Source organism: Boleophthalmus pectinirostris, unplaced genomic scaffold (genome assembly GCF_026225935.1).
Source record: "Boleophthalmus pectinirostris isolate CB_2022bp ecotype Guang Dong unplaced genomic scaffold, ASM2622593v1 HiC_scaffold_12, whole genome shotgun sequence".
NCBI lineage: Eukaryota > Metazoa > Chordata > Actinopteri > Gobiiformes > Gobiidae > Boleophthalmus > Boleophthalmus pectinirostris.
Genome location: NW_026571018.1, coordinates 31,044,872 through 31,062,944, shown reverse-complemented (window position 1 = coordinate 31,062,944; position 18,073 = coordinate 31,044,872). Strand labels below are relative to the sequence as shown.

The following is an 18,073-nucleotide window of genomic DNA, read 5'->3' as shown; positions in this document are numbered from 1 at the left end:
TCTCAGGTAATCTCAAACCATGAAGTGAAGTACTTTTGTAATTTTTAATCCAGTTGGAAAAAAAAAAAAAAGAAAATTAATGGAGTTGAAAGTACAGATACATGCTTTTAAATGTAATAAATTCAAAGAAAAAGGAATGCACTGTAAAATCTAAAAATAAAGAATAGATACTTTTAAAAAATACAGTGCTTTTAGTTTTGTTCTCCATTACTTTGGTTTGATTGCTTAATTCCACTGCAACATTAACTGACAGTGACCATTATTTTGAAATGGTCCCATGTGACAAACTCAGATTTTTTCACAGGCAACAACATTTGCCTTGTTGTATTACTATATATAGTATAATGATCTGGGTTAAAGAGTGGGGGAAGATATTCAGCAAATCGTCAAGTCCTGAAACAACTATTCTGAGTCTAGCAAACTATTGTCCTGATTTCCGTGATCAAACCAAATACAATTTCAATAAGAATGGACGTTTGTATCTGGTATTCTGTGTTGACTTTTACCAAGAAAAGAAGGAAAGACCAAGTTGGAGCTGAGCGTTGAAAAACGGAAAACTTTATTGTGTAAGATGTCTGAACTTAGAGAAATCAGTTCTTTCAGTCAGTGATGACAAAAACAACAGAAAAAAAGAAAGGAAAAGTTGTTACCGACACAACGCTAACTCCAATATCAAAGAACAACACAGATAGCTTAAGTCAACATTGAATCAAATAGGTGAAAGTATCGACAATGACTACAGAAGAGGTGTAATACAGAAGTGATACAAACTATTCTCTTTTTTTTAAACAAACATTTTATACTTTTTGAACTTTACATTAGATTACATTTACATGAACTGAAATACGAACAAAACGGACTTCAGTGAAAGCCATAGCCATAATATACCAGTGAATAAGATCTGCCCTTAAAACAAGATAATATTTGCATGTTTTATTTTTTATACAAAATAGACTTTATCAGCCAGTGTGAGGGTAGTGCAATTCTGTTCGGCTAGGTTTACCACAATAATTTTATTCTCTATTTTTTTTTTAAAGTGACCAGTAAGTCCTCACAGCAATACAAGATACCACTTAAAATAACAAAAGTATTAGAATCGGTTTAAGTGCTACCTTTGTTTATGTCTATTTTCGTCTAAATACTTTGTGATCTTCTGCTTTGGTCACTCTGATAATATACCCTCATCTCCGCCCGTTCTCTTCCCCCGACCTTAGCTTCTCGAAAACACAGTGTACACTTTCCCACTATTTTACAATGACTTCACAATATATATTTTTTTCATTTTAAAATCAAACATTTCCTACTTGAACAACCTTTACACACAAACCAACGGAAACGAGAATCCGATAACTTCAATATACAAAACTTTTATATCAAAGGAGCCGGAGTTTGAAAAAAAATCGCATCTTGTAAATTAAAAGCATTCATATATTGATTGTGGGTTCCTGATTTTGACAATATATATAGATAGATATATATATTTATAGGCTAATATGGCTGTGTGTCTCCCTTTCGTCAAGGCCTTGTAGTTTTAAAATGTGTAAAAAGTATATATTAATAGGTTATGACCATGTAAAAATATTTTGTAGTAATATAACAGACATCAATTGCACTGGATATGTCTGCGCTGCAGTATAAGCCAAAATCTATGTACATCTATATGGCCTTTTCAGAAATAATGATATGAGTACATTAACGTTTTATGTTAAAGCTGGTATTTTTCAAGCACCACCACCATTGACTGCAATACTGTAAAGAAACAACAGTAAGGATAGCCACGATAATCCAGAATGTACGGTTAATCATAGAATAGTGGTTCACATCTACACCGGCGGCCATTTTATTAGCATAGAACACGCTGTCACTGTGGCTAAAGGCTATGCTAACCGACTGACGTTTACCGCTACGAAAGGAAAAAAAAACAAACAAAAGTACCATTTCGGATGAACATCTAGTAGTATTTTTTGTGATTTTGTTTTGCGACAGACTTGGCAGTTTTGTAGATAAAATGTAAATATATTCTATAAGGTGTGTGCTTTTAATTCACTGCACTATGAATGCTTTGGCCATCACAAAAGCTGGTGAAAAGGTATACTTTTTTAACCACCTTCAAATCCAAAAAATACAAGATCGGATCTGATTATATATTACACAAAAATACTTGAAGCTGGAACAACCTGAAGCATAACAATCACCATATTATTTTTAAATTATTATAATATTTGTATTTACTCTCTCTGTTGAAAAAATAAAATCTCTGCTAAACCTGCTAAGACTTTTGGCACTAGTGAAACACGTCTGGTCACGGCCTGAGCTTCAGTTCAAAAAGAGGATTTGGACACCACTTCTCACAAAAAGGTCACCTGCATGAAGGGGGGGGGCGTATGTACACGAGCTTTTCTCACCAATATTGGATCAATGAAGAGAACATATGCTGAATGAGCGAGTGGGGGACTGGGGGTTGGACTCAAAATGAAATTAGAAGTAGGGTGACCAGATTTCCAAAATAAAAAAAAAAAAAAACACTGGGACACTCCCAGTTTGTAGTGGTTGGTAATAATAAAATTGTGAAACGAGTGCGTAACAGGCTCTATTCAGGCGCTTACATCACAAACCAGGAAGATGTTTGGAAAGATGCGGTTACAACTTCTGGTGTAGTTACCGACACTGAGCTCACCTACCGACTGTCAGTGGCGGAGTTAGAAACTTGGGGGTCCTAGGTGAACTTGAGTTTGGGGCCCTCACTATAATGCAATTGTTCTTGTTCTTTATTTGAATTACGGTGGATTGGAAACTTGTCTTATTAGTTCGGTAGCCTCCTAGATAACCAGAGCTGAAAGTAGTTTTATATTTTTGCTCGTACAATAAAATTTTTGTTTACATCCACTACATATGATTATTATTTTTCTTATGATTACTGTTTGAAAGTAAACTACTCTCATTTAATGTCATATTCAGAGAAAATCAAATTGCTCTGAGGCCTCGGCCATTACTGGCATTGATGGCAATTGGTTGGGGGCCCCTCCAGGTTTGCGGGCCCTAAGCAGCCGCCTACTTTTGCCTAATAGTAGCACCGCCTCTGCTGACTCTGATAAAACCCACTGAAGTAAATGTGATCAGTACGAGCTGTGCTGTTTGGAGTCATCTTGAATTTGGTGCCCTCGTCTCTTCTGTAGCCAGTGGAAAGTGATCCAAACGGAGATATGGCTTTAATTGTTGTATAGCCAAACATAACGGAATGCTACAATGACATTTAGATGAAGAAAACTGGGCCTAGGAAGCTGTAATTGCAACTTTCCAAACGTCTTTCTGGTTTGTGACGTAAACGTGAATAAAGCCTATTAAGGAGAATTGTTCTGCACTCTGATTAAAGGGTCAATATAGTGATATTTTCTTTATGTTTTGGTCATTTTAAGCAGCTTTTCTGTATTTTACTTTAACAAATTACAATTTATACCTCTCTTTACTATTGGCAGGGATTAAATTGGTCAAAAATATGGACACCGGGAACATTTCTTGTATAAAACTGGGACAAATCAATGGTTTTTGATAAATCCACTGGGGCAAGGGTCACAGAGCTCAAAACTGGGACTGTCCCGGGTAAATAAGGACGTCTGGTCACCCTATTTAAAGATAAAACTCTTACTTTTGTGTTGCTCTTTTGTGATACACTAAAAAGTTAAAATGTGAATTTACATTTGACAAATGCTCTCTTTTAGATAGCCAACATTAAAATATATACTATACATTCAAAGTCAATGATCTCTTTGATTAAATACAATTATATTATTGTGAATCATTTGAAAATATTCATAGTTCATTTAAATATCCAGTTTTCAATTGACAAAAATTCTAAAAATTGCAACAATCACTTAAGTTTGCACCCAAATAAGTTTTGCATGAACTTAGTAAATATAGAATAATGACTAAAAAAAATACCAATTGGACAGGTGCAGTAGATCTGTGCTATGCTATGGAAAACGTCCTGACATTTCCCAATTCTGACTGGTACCACGCTGTCTGTTTGGACCACATCTGGGAATTCTTATATAAGAGCTGTGCATTTGAGTAGCACTTGGAGAAAAGCAACTGGAACCAAAACAGGAATTGCCTGGGTGGAAATTTCAAACCGACTACTGTGCGAACTATGTATGGGGGAAGTATAAGTCAAGGTTCTTTAGCAAAAACAGCTTTTGGGTGGATGGCTATGTGGAGCTCGGAAAGCTTAAAAAAGGCACTGGTCTTCCCTTCTCAGATACATCCTGTGTAAACATTAGCTTTAGCTTTCAGCTATGTGGACTGAGAAAAACGCACACTTAGAACACGAAAAAGTCCTTTTTGACTTTTGAAAAACTAGATTGGTCTAGAAAACTGCTTCTATTACAATTCACAGTTTCGTCCACTGGTGTCTTGTGGGTAAACAGAGAATGAAATTAAATATTTTTTTTTGTATTACATACTCACAACATGAATACTTTTCTCCAAGCTGGGGACCAAACTACAATCAGGCAACAATATTTCACTTGTGGACATGTCCTCTCGGCAAAAATGTGGTAAAACTATTGGAGGTGAGACGCAGCAGTAGATCTCCAAGGGGGAAAAAAAACAACTTAAAAAATTAAAACAAAATCCATTTTTGTCCTGCCTTAAAACATTCAAAACCAGCTCCCCATAGTCTTATGTCGAAGGACACCAAGTTGCAACCTCGAAGGCAAATCCAAGGTGGTTATTGTGCTCCTAAAATCCACTAAACATGACGTGAAAATGGCGTGGCGAAAAGTCCCAGATCCAAAGCGTCTGAGGTGGAGACTGGCAGGACAAGCAAAGACGAAAGCTGATGCCGCAGGTAGGAGTAATAGCCTACATGGTACAGTACAGATGGGGCTGGGGTTTGATTAAGGCATTGCTTCACAGTTTAAGGCAGTCATTTCGAGTGGAACAACAGGGGCTTGACACTCCCGTCCTTGAGTTTTGGTATCTGGTTGGAGATGATTTCTGCCAACATCTCGGGGAACTCCACACACAGCGTTTTATTCACAAACGTGTAGAAGCAGATCTGGAGGAGGCCTTCTACCATCTGTGAACACAAGCAAGCACACGAGGAGGTTAGAGACATGTGGTTTGTGTTTGAGCCCACGGCTAAAATTAGACAAAAACACAAACAGTGCATTGCAAAATGGACTTTTCAGGCTAGAAGTTTTCCATTAATTTGAGACACTGCAGGTGAATAGGAAAATTTTGAGATATTCATTTGAAACTTCTTTGTAGAAATGTAAGAAAAAAAGACAAGTTTTAATTTTATGTCTTTATATACAAATAAGGCATTTTATGTGTTAAAGCAGCCAAAATTTACCATATTTGGAAGACTTGAATCTCAAAAATAGATAGAGCCAGCTTTAAATTCGTTGCTTCATTTTGTTGTCATACTAGAAACTAAAACATATCCAGAGGGAATTTTGAATATCTTATTTAGCGTTTGAGTAAACAAGGTCTGACTGAGCAACTGCCTAAAAATTCAAATTTGCCTCATTTTGTGGATTTAAAACTCACATAAATCAGGCTTGGTTAGATGATTAGATATAAAAAAAAAAAATCCTTGAGAGCATTTCATCAAAATATTGTGAAGTTAAAGATTGTTCATTTTGGTTTATGTAAGTGCTACTTTTAAGCAGTGATCCTCATGTCCCTATGGGGAAACAGCCTTTGATTTAACAACTATAGATGTATGTTGATTTAATTATAAATATTTAATACCACATTTTCTCTCCTGGGCTAAAACAATGGCTTCTGAGCCGGCAGGCGTGTCAACATTAGGCTTCTTCAAACATATAAACATTCTGACTGATTGTATTATAGATGTATTGTGCAGCTGTAGATCTATTGTGTTTGATGAATAGTATTATAGAGGATAATAATACTGATGACTGAAAGGTTTTTATTCTGCATTCTTCTCTCTCATTTAATATCGCTCTCTCTTTTTAATTTTATGATGATTATTTATATTTTGATTTGTTTGTATTGTGATTTTAATGTATTTCTTATTGTGTAAAGCACTTTGAATTACTTTGTGTATATACAAATAAACTTGCCTTGACCTGCCTTGCCTAATGAATTTGGTAAATGTACATTACAGTTTGGACAATGAAGATGAGTATTTTTAGAAGATAATGATGCATTTGAAATGTTGTATTTATGGAAATTAGAACGCATTAATTTGGATTGATTTAAATGTGCTTTTAATTGTGGTTATTGTGGAAAGACTGTTACTGATGAAATGTTGATAGAGTTGGTCTAATGTAAAGAGTTTCTTTAATGTGTTTTGTAGCTGCTCAAGGACTGCAGATGGAAAGAAGCTTGCAGCTAAATCTGGCACAGAGCATCTTTTCTCTTTGAGATTAATGTGTTCTGTGCACTTTCCTTGTTTAAAAAAAAAAAAAAAAAAGAATGTTAAAACATCTTTTGGTGCAGAATTTCTAGCCAGGTTGGTGCCACCTAGTGCCTCCGCTCAATTTCATTTCTCTCCAGCAACTAGGTCAGGAATCAGAATACACTAGACGGTTTGTAAGAACCCTGGACGTACGAGTCTGGCCACCAGCCAATCAGCGAAGAGACATACATTCTGTGTTGTAAACTATTCCTGAGATTGTGGATTTAAAGCCAGAAGAAAGAGAATGTTTAGTGAATTTTATCAAGGGGAAAGACGTTATTGCTCTTCTTCCTACGGGATTTGGGAAAAACTTAATATACCAGTTAACCCTGTTAGTGGCGCATTACATATGTCACGACCAAATAGCAGCGATTGTTTAAATGAAAAAAGTACCCACCTACTGTCGAGCGAACGAATCCTAATGCTGCAAGGTCAGATGGTTTCCACGAAGTGAAACCGGCTGATGAATCAGGCTACAGAGTTTGTGGTGTTTGTTGTTTTGTATTTGTTGTGAGTGTTGTGTGTGTTGCTTTAGTTTTTATGTTGATTATTGTATTTTGTTAAATGTTATATTCTGTTGTCTTTAATAAAAAAAAAAAAAGTGCAGCGTCTCACCTTAGAGATATGTGATAATTTATGTAATTAGTTTGAGTTTGTAATTCCTCTCAGACAATTTTATTTCAGCATTTTTGTCAGTGTTATAATTACAGTACAGTATTATTCAAGTGGAACTAAAGTCAATACTAAACTGTGGATAAGGTTTCAATATCACTGTCTATCACTTTTTTTTTTGGTAATTTTAGTGCGAACTAGGTGAATTGGCAGCGTCTAAAAACTAGAATGTGCAGTCTCCTATGGTCATTGCAAATTTAAGTAGTTGGTGACATCACACAAGACTGCCCTGGTTACAGCCTGGGGTTTCTGATTACAAATGCCTCACTGCAAGGGCGGAGACTGACACATGGATACCTCTTAGACAGACCAATCACAGTGTTCTTCTTATGTCCAGACCACGCCCCTCCTCACGCAACATAATAGATTTATTTTATTTGTAATGTTTTTATTTAGCAGCTCTATTTGCAGTGTGGTTGTAGAGTAGGTTAAAGATTAGAACAAGAGAATAATTGTGACTATAAATTGGTTAAACTTGGTTAAGCATGAAGAAAGACTTAATTCATAGTGATCAAATACTTTAATATAAGTTTGTTAAGGAGTTAATTTAAAAATGATTCATACCCTATTTGCCTTAAGTCTTTTCTTGTGTGCAGCAGCTACTACAAAGTGTAGTATTAAGTTTAAAAAATGAGAGTCTCTGACCTCCTGCATGGAGTCCAGCAGCTTGGTGAGCTGGTAGAAGCGTTGCCAGTTCTGACTGGAGTTCTCCTCCCTTTTCACGATGGCCTTTCCCAGCTCTTTGATGTACGTCATGCGGATCTCGTCGAACACCGCCTGGCATTTCAGACCATCTTTTGGGACTAAACACAGAAACAAGGACATGGTGAGTTAAACATTCATTTATCGTACAGTTTATCAACAAGCGACGGGAAAGTCATGAAGCCCATATTAGGCCATTTTCAGATCTATGTTATAATGTCTCCTCATCGTGGACGTACAAGGAGTTGTGTTTTGTTTCATTCACACATGTTTAACACTCAAACCCTGAATGTTTAGGCTGAGTTCTTCTCTCAAACACTGTTCCACCTTGTGATGTCACGTGGTAATACAGGAAGTGCTCTACTGCGTTTTTAAACTTCATATACCTTCACTAGAATCATCTGGATGATTCTCTACTGAACAGAAAGTAAAAAGTAGCTGTTAACATGAAACTACCACTTCATGACATCACGAGGTGGACCAGAGCATTTTGAGCTTTGGAGATGTAGATGGACTCAAGGGTCTAGGTTTGCATAGGGACATTAGGAACATGTCACAACTAATATTTGGGGAAGACAAAATAGTCCCTACTAATATTTGCCATTTTATTTTAATAAACAAAAATATAAATGTATTCTGATTTTTTTTTCCAAACTCAATAGTATTAATTTAACATGTTTTAGTTCACTTTCACTTTTAGTTCACTAGTGATGTCATTAGTGGTGCCAGGAGCCTAAACTGGGAAAGCGGCAGGACAGCACCAGCACCCGAAAATGGCGGTTTGAGCAGGCGTGAGTGAAGACGCTGCACCAAACTTTGAAAAACTTTTCAAAAGGAGCTTAGTTGGGAGGAAAGGAGGGGAGGGAGGGAAGGGAAGGGAGGGGAGGGGGAGGGGGAAGTTGGGTTAATGGAAAATAAGAAAAAACACGTGATATGTACAATGGAATGTATATGTTGTAATATTCTTAATAAAAAATGAATGATTAAAAAAAAGGAGCTTACTCGGCTTCATCTTCAATTAAACTTGTTCTAGTCGCAACGAAAAAAAGAGCCACTATCACCACAAGTGCACCTTCCAAACGGAGCTCTACTCGTGCGCTTGGAGCAGCCCGACTCTACTGACAATATTCCATGGAAAAATGTCTTCACATGACCTCGCAAATATCTCATCACCAACAAGCAAAGGGAAATCTGCTACAAACCTCTACATCACTGTTATCTGCTAAAGCATCCTACAAGTACAAGTAACCTGCCCACTGGTTTCATGGGGGTAGGGGTAGGGTTCATAGGGATGTAATTTAAAAAAAAAAAAAAAAAAAAACATTAGAGAAAAAAAATCAGAAATTTTTATTTAATTACACTATGGAACTTTTCTTGTGGGGACAGAGATGTGAAGGACGTGTGTAGAATTTTCCAAAGTATGGCAAGAAACTTCTCAATCTCCATGGAGACAAGCAGGTGAAGCCAGGTTACAGGTCTGATCTGTGAAGAGGCAACCCTTCTCAAACTTAGAACTAATGTTTCTAGTGTTGATATGTTCAACAAATGCCATACTGTGGAACATTTCAGACAAAGCAATATGATCTATATGGAGTAAAGCAAGTACAACCACCAGACACGTTATTACAAATTACATGACTGTCCTCACTCTAATCTTATCTTGTGTAAGTGAAATGCAGTTTGAGTAGAGTGTAAAACATTTCAACATTTTATGTGACCATTGAAGCTGACAGTACACAATATATTTTGAATTTCTGGCAAACTCTTTTGAATAGATCCATGGAAGGCCTGAGCCATTCCAGTGGAAAATATGCTAAATCTGGCATGAATATGACTATAGCTTCTTTATGCATTTCCCCATCTCTTTATACTGGAACAAGTGCTGGAACATTTTACCAGACACTCGCTGTAGATTTAAAGGGCCAGATTATGCAATTTTCTAATTTGTGTTCCTCATCACAAACAGACCCGGAGTTGAGTTTTCATTCTAACACGAGGCTGGGTTCTTCTCTCAAACTGAAAACACTGTGTTCCACCTTATGACGTAATACAGGAAACTCCATACACCGTCACTAAAATCATTTAACCGTGGAATTACCGACAGAGGCTAATAATAAAGGATTACTCAAACATGTCTGAATGAAACTTGACACTCCAGGTATGTTTTAATGATTCAACATGATCAGAACATGTCTTAAAACTCACCGGAGCCAGTTTTGCGTCATGTAAGATCTTTTAAGCTCTCTCTCAACCTAGACTGATTGAAAACTGTCCATTGCTCATTTCTAGGGGTGCAAGTTTCACAATACGATATCATCACGGTACCGTATTTATTGCGATATCGAGGGAAAGCTCATGATATGGAGGGAATAAGTTAAAGATTAGAATAATTGTGAATACCAAGTTGGTTACACTTGGTCGTCACACTATAACTACGCCTTCATTAGCTGTAATAAATCATGAAGAAACACTTAATTCATAATGATCAAATAGTTTAATATAGGTTTATTAAGGAGATAGGGTATGAGTCATTTTTAAATTTGCCATAAGTCTTTTCTTGGGTGTAGTTACTATAAAGTGTTAGTGTATTTATTTATTGCGATATCGAGTGAAAGCTCAGGATATGGTGGAGAGGCTCACGATTAGGGATGTAACAATATCCCAATCTCTTACGATATTTAGACAATATTTTAAAAATATGCATCTCACTGTATGATATTTATTGCGATATTTTGCAGAGGCGACCAAAACTGTTAATATTCATCTTTTTCTTCTTAAAATGCCTTGACTAGACTTCATCCAAAGAACTAAAAGGGCTTAGAACTGTTATTTCTTTATGTAGTCTACACTGAAATGGAGCAAAGGATCATGGTCTATGTAGTTCCCTCTGTCTTTTTTTAGCTATTGCTGCACCGTAACTCTTCATTTAAGCAAAGAGACTTGTAATTCGATATATTGTGATGGTCCACGAACTTTGACGATACAATATCACGATATTTCGGTTATTGTGACATCCCTACTTATTTCAAAAATAAATGTTTCCATTGCAAAAAAGCTTGGCCAAAATTGAAGATATAAACACTTAAATCTATCAGAAAATGACTTAAAAGTAGTGAAATGATCTGTCCATGCTGCAAGATGATTTTACTTGACAAGTTATCTTAAAATAAACAACCTCTAGACGAAAATGAAGCCGTCTCAGAACTAGTAAGTAGAAAATAAATCTGAAAACAACATGAATAACCTGATATAAGTTTTAAAATCTTGGCCAGATCAGAGAAATTTGCAGTGTACTTTTCAGAGTACCTTTCTAGCAGTAATACTATTGTTTTTATTGAAGTAACAGTACTCTTACTTGGTTACTCCTCCTGCTATGAATACGTCTACAAGTGACAAAAGCTTTATGTTGACAATATGAAATGATTTGAAGATTTGTGTTTCGTTTTTGCCTTTATCATTTGAAAACAGTAGATATTGTGCATTATTTTGTGTTTTGTCTTTCACAATACATTAACTTTAACTTCTTTACACTTGAGTAATTTCTTGGACCACAACTTTGTACTTCTACTATATTATTTTAAAGTAACGCCACTCTCACTTGAGTAAAACCTTTGGCTAGTCCACCGCCGCTGCTAATAGCCCCGTATTTACACAACAGTCCATCAAAAGCCGAGGTTGGCTGAGAGCTGCCTGGCGTCGTGCCCGGGCAGATTGGAGTCAGTGGCCTATAGAATGCACAAAGGGGGTTGGTGCAGACAAAAATACTGTCCCATTTACATAATCAGATAAATGGGTTATGCTATCTACCCTCTCATCGTGGGCGGCCGCTGCGGATCAGGCGAGAAGGAAGACACTGCGTTTGGAGAGTAAATATCTCTGCCAGTGGATTGTGTAATGGAAAATACACACGGAATACTAGTTCAACGACATAAAACAGGAATGCTGCTGGAAACGTAGTAGTTAGGTTAGCACTCGTTTTGTTTTATTGGTGTTTTTTTCAGACTCTTAGAATGGGATGAGGTCATGGTTTCATTTTTTTCCTATTGATTACATTGTACTTTCCCATCAAATATCCAAAAGAAAAATTCAGAAAAGAACTCACTGTATTACAACATAAATCTGCTGTTTGTTTTAGCTGATCCTCATCTGTATTAAATAATATTGACCAACTGATACTTTGGAATGACATCATGCTCAGTGTGCTCTGCATGTAACTTTATTGGCAGAATGTTCAGTAGTTACCACGGTGACGTAATGCACACAGCAGAGGTGGGACCGAGTTGTTGTTTTGCAAGTCTCGAGTCTTTGATCTCAAGTTAGAGTCAAAAACAGGCAAGTCTAAGTTGAGTCTTGAGTCATGGGCCCAAAAGTCCAAGTTGAGTCAAAGTCGTCTGCTTTGAGCTTCAAGTCATTTCAAGACCTTTAAACCAGGGGTGTCAAACTCATTTTGGTCCGGGGGCCGTGTCCAACCTACTTTAATCCCAAAGAGACCGGATCAGAAAACTCATGACATATAAACCCCCAAAATAACAATAACTTTAAATATTTGTGCAGAGAAACACAAATCTATTACAGAAATCTTTTTTAATTGTTGAACTCTTTCTTTTACAAAATATTATAATATTATGAACAACCTGAAACTTTAAGAAAATTGCAATTTCAACACAATGTTTTAACATTAACTTGTATGCAAATAGGAATAAGTCAATTTTTCTTGGAAAATCCTGCACTCGACGTCCACTTTTCTCATTTTTGACATTTTGCTGATGAGGGTGTCACGGTCAACAGTCAAAACGATCGTCCTTTAAGAGCGTTTGGAAAGAGACAAGTCTTCATTTGTGCTGCTCTGGTGGGACGGGCCACGTACAGAGACGCTGAAGACGCTGCTGTGCTAAGCAGCGCAGAAAATTACCAATATTTTAATAGAAAATATAATAAAAATATTTTTGTAGAAAATCAGCCGAGGGCCAGATTAAAAGTCTTGGAGGGCCGGATCTGGGTGTATGTTTGACACCCCTGATTTAAACCAAATATAGTTTAGATTAGATTTTTGCAATTTATATGATTTTAAGTTCAATAGTTCTTAAAAAGTCATGGTATATTTATATATGAATATTTAAATGAGTTGTAGAATTGCTTTTTTTTTTTCTTTTTAAATGTCTCGACAAGATCTTAGTGTGAATCATTACAATCAGAGCAGAAAACGAATTCAGATTTAAAAGTGCTTAATAACAGTTATTTTGTCATGTAGTCTGCACTGAAATGGAAGGATCACGTTCTTTGTAGTTCCCTCTGTTTTACTGTAGTGTACTGTATATTACTGTAGTACATTTGAGGACACCACATCACAGTACTTCAGTTACATCCAAAGTAAGAAATGGAGAAGTGGGAGGGACATGTTCCAGTTTGTTCCTGTCAAATTAATCCCCCGCATGTATCAACTGTAAAGAGAAAAGTATTTTCTAAAAACATATTTTTGGGAGAATCATCAAGTCACAAGCCTCAAGTCCCAATCACTGACCTTCAAGTCCAAGTTGAATCCCAAGTCTTAGTCCATTTTATCAAGTCAAGGCCTAAAAATAGTGACTCAAGTCTGACTCGAGTCCAAGTCCCAACGTCTGGTGCACAGAGCTGTTAAAAAAAGTCTTAAAACTCAAGGAAAAAGAACACAAAATGGATTCAAACAACTCATTTTCAGAAGCTCAGATAAAATAAAGCTCAGTTAAAGTAAAATAAACTGAGTAACAGATCTTCTAACAGAGTAGTACTTCCAGGTAGACACTCTAGACTGTTACTATCATGTGAAACGTTGCAGCAGTCAGTAGTATAAAGCTTCATAACTAATATCAGGAAAGGGCATCTGGCATAAACCCCAAGCGGAAAAGAAACCTTAGTATCAAATGACAGTTTTTTTTTTAGATGTACCAACCAAGAATACTTTGCAACAGAATGTAACCGTTTTTTTACATAGAGGAAGTACAGTCAGATCTCTTAACTTGATAAACAGATAAACATGGTAGAGAGTGTTTTTGTTTTGCCTGGAATATTCCACTGTACGGCATTACATTATCCATCTCAGATCTGTTGAATAGAAGTCGTATTTGCTCAAAAGGACGGCAATGACACAGACCAAAATACAGTCTATCCTCGCGTGACCTTGCTGTATTTTCCAGTGGTGCATTTGAAGAGGGAAACTGTCTGGAGCCGGTGAGATTTACTCTAGACTGGACATCTGAAACTCAAATGGACCTAGATAAAAAAAATATACTCTTAATGTAACTCAACAGGACTACCCGCGAGACCTTTACCTTCAACTGTACTTTATTTGTTTTTATTTGGGTGAAGTACGCATGACCTACTAAGGGAATCAAAACACGAAGTACTTATGTAACCGCAAAAACAAGAGGCAGCAGGTCAGCTCAGGTGATCAAAGGTAGTGTCTATAGAAGCCAATGGATTCCAGAGCTTTGACTCATCGGCGCAAAAATGATCACGGGATTTCTGGAGGAAGAGTAGGTGTGCCCCGTCTGTCCGTACAGTTTGAAATAGGTCTTATCTATTGGCCAATTCTGACTTAATGATGTCAGTGAGACAGTTAGTTCATCCAAAAACGTTGCACACTGTAATTAAAATGTATTATTATTATTACTAATATCTTAGTGAGCAATGTAGGGAACTAAATCAAAAGAATGTCCTATATTAAGCAACACTGACGGTTTTAGTCATGTCAAAATGTTGTTACCTGGAGTTGTGTTTTGTTTCCTTCAGACACATTTGAGTAATCCTTAATTATTATGCTGTCTACATCTCCAAAGTACAAAACGCCCCGCTCCACCTTGTGATGTCATGTTGTGGTAGTTTACAGCTACTCTTTATCTTTTGTTCAGAACAGATCGGGAATTCCGGGTCTGAAATTATCCACATGATTCCACACAGCAAAAAGTGGAGTGTTAAAATTGACTCTCACAGAATCAATTTGAACATTTTCTCAGGGTTTATATGAGTCCAATCTGTTCTAGTGTTAATTTAACATTTTTGGAAATGTTAATTAAGTAACACTGGACTAAAGTTCCTGTTTAACCCTGAAATCAATAGTTATATTCACGTTTTGAGAGTAAATGGATAACACTTTGTAGGGTTATCCTGATTTAGCTAAACAACACACAAGGGTGTTTTATTTTTATACTTTATTTGAGTTAATTTAAGATGAAATTATGAACAAAACTGGTTGAAACTGGTCTTCTCTCAGTGGTGGGACGGAGAAACCAAATTAACACTAAGGGAAGTTGAATGAACACTTGAAGAAGATGAATTAATTTCAACTGTATCAACTCTGGCAAATAACCCCAACTCCAACCTCCAATTAACTTTCAAATAGTTAAAATAAGACTTTTTGTGTTAAAAACAGTTCTGAAATATTTTACCCTGAAATGATAACCCTCCAGTTGTTGCTATGTAGTGATGAAGTTGAATTCGAGCGGAACACTTCCTGTATTACGACAGTGTTTACAGTTTGAGAGAAGAACTAAAGATGTCTAAATATAAAAAATGATTGACAGGCTTAAGTTATTTTGACAGACTGTTAAATACCATGCCAAGACTATGTTGTGGCTAAATGGCTGCAGCCGTATAGCTGTGTTGCCTTAAATGCCCTCTCCCGCGCTCTGACGTTAAAGGTACAGGCAACACCCAAGCACATGCAGTGTAGGACATTTCGTCCCCTAGAATTATCAGGTTTGTTTTGTTATTCATATATTCAACTTCCTGAAAACGTCCTGTACACTTCTGACAAAATGTTGTTATGGTGCCAAATCAATATTTAGCTTTCTACAAACAAGGTGATCCCATTTCCATTTTTCATTGAGATCTATTAAACGGCACATCTTATCACCTTAATATCTCAGAAGTGCCCAGAATAAAGATAGAACCTATAAATGTGAGGTTATGATTTGTTAAGAGAAAGCTCACAGAAATATACTGTATACTTACTGTACTGTATATTCCAATTCAACTAATGCCACCTCAAAACACCTCATTTAGAAATAAAAAGATTGATACAGTCAAGGCCGGATTATCCATATGGGCCAGTGGGACGGTGCCCGGGGAAGATGTTAAATGGCCACACATAACTCATCATTAACACTGATTTCATAATAACAACAATAATGATCATCCTGAACAAATCAAGATGACATGACTACTGTATTTTTTTAAACTATAAATCACACTTTTTTTCACGGTTTGGGTGGTCCTGCGACTGATACTCTGGTGCGATTTATATATTAAAATTTTCAGACTGACAGCCGTGAGAGGCTCTAGGCTTGTGTGTCAGTATCTAGTACTACTATTACTCCTGTACCACTGTCACTTCGCTCTACTGCGCATGTCTCCTGCAGAAAAAGACGCTGTCCTGCTGCAAATAGTGAAATTTGCAGCCAAAAACGGTAATCGAGCAGCAGAAAGGAAGTTTGGAGTGAGCGAGAAACTTATGAGGGACTGGCGGAAAGCGGGCAAGGAGCCTGAAGTCACTGGATGAATCAACAAAGCCTGAACTTCAATGACAACTGTAACCATCCTGTTGAAATTCAGAAAGGCTGGAATAATTCTAACTGGAACTGATGCAGAGTCTGACGACAGCTACACAGAAGAGGGAGCGGCGCTCCGTTTACATCATGGATCTATGGTTTATCTCTGGAGGTTGAGCAGAAGTGACACCGAGGAAGAAGAGTTCAATGGATTTAGTGATTTGGAGTGAGATCGGGAAGTTTGGTAAACTTGTTTATGCTATAATTATCTGAATAACTGTTCATATGTTACGTTAACATATTAACACCTTTTCAGTCTGTTGGTCACTGTTTTATTGTTACTTGCCTTTCAAGATGAAATGTCAGTTCCTGGTCTCTGATTTTATAAAATACATTTCCTCAGAAAGTGCGACTTATAGTCCGGTGTGACTTATGTATGTTATTTTCTTCTTCATTGTGCATTTTTTCGCTGGTGGGACTTAAACTCTGGAGCGACTTATAGTCCGAAAAATATGATATTCATTCCCCATTACATATGAGAAATGTTTATGTGTACTATTTCTGACAGGAAGACAGGACTAAGGTGTGCGCGTGTGTGTGCTTAATACTAGGGACGTAACGATATCCAAATCTCTCGGTATGATATTATCACGATATGCATCTCACGGTACGATATTTATTGCAATATTTTGGAGAGGCTGATATAATTGTAGATAGCACACTTTTTTTTTAGTAAAAAACATATTTTGGTATGTTTTCTGCACTGAAATGAATCATGGAATATGTAGTTCCCTATATTTATAAGCTGTTGCTACTGTAAAACCATGCATTTAAGCAAAGAAACTTGTGATTCGATATATTGTGACGGCCCACGATATTATTGTGAGACTTTTGATGATATGATATCCCCATATTTCAGTTATCGTTACATCCCTACTTAATACGGCTCTGATGCACTATATAATTTAAATGCTGTGACCTTCACTTTTGAGTTTAACCACAGTTTAACACTTTGTCTTTTGATTTTCATCATAGTTTCGAGATAACACTTCACAAAACTCAGGAAGCAGCTGTCACACAATGCACCTTTAATGCAGTATGAGGCTAAACTCATCAATGACTGAACCCTGGTGACCTGAGTAAAACGTAACACTTCCATTATCGCTGAACGAAAAAGCGCCGTGCGAGATTTTTTAATCAAGTGAATAAAATAGAGGTTTATAAAAAAAATATCTGATTACGTGTAGCCATGACCTACATTTCAACAGGGGAACATAATCACCATGTCAGATTTGAATGAACTGAACTGTATGCTGCTGTAAGAATAGTCCAATGTAATCCCACTGTCCTTGTGTGAGTGTGAGGTGTGTGTGTGTGTGTGAAAGTGTGTGTGGGCGTTGGTCTCACCTGTACTGAGCAGGAGCAGGACCTTCATACACAGGTACTCTTCGTAGGACACCTGCAGCCGCACAAATTCATTACAGATCTTCAGCATCTGCTCACACTGCTCGTTCATAAAGGGCAGCTTCATGCGCTCTCTGAAAGCAAACAAGACAAACAAAAAAAGGTTCTCAAATGGGGGTTCAAGGGGATCTTTAAGGTGGTTGCTAAGACTCTTAAGATTTTGTGAATTTTGGTTAGAGACATGGTCCGTACGTGGTCAAGTTTTAGACCTGGGGTAGTCTTGGTTTAGATTTGTCCTGTTTTACACTATAGGTTCTAATTCAGTCAATTCAGTTCTGACCTA

General features: G+C 36.8%; 1 protein-coding gene across 3 annotated transcripts in view; it reads right to left on the bottom strand.

Annotated features, from left to right (window-relative positions):
* Nucleotides 1-536: 536 nt before the first annotated feature.
* LOC110153966 (glucocorticoid receptor-like) overlaps nt 537-18,073 on the bottom strand; it is a 166,915-nt gene continuing 149,378 nt past the window's right edge. For all 3 annotated transcript variants that reach the window (XM_020917896.2, XM_055148659.1, XM_055148658.1), the window contains 3 exons: nt 17,734-17,864; nt 7,745-7,902; nt 537-5,077 (listed from right to left, as the gene is read on the bottom strand). In XM_020917896.2, coding sequence (XP_020773555.1) covers nt 4,925-5,077; nt 7,745-7,902; nt 17,734-17,864 — 442 coding nt within the window. In that variant the 3' untranslated portion in view covers nt 537-4,924. The remainder of the gene's footprint in view (nt 5,078-7,744; nt 7,903-17,733; nt 17,865-18,073) is intronic.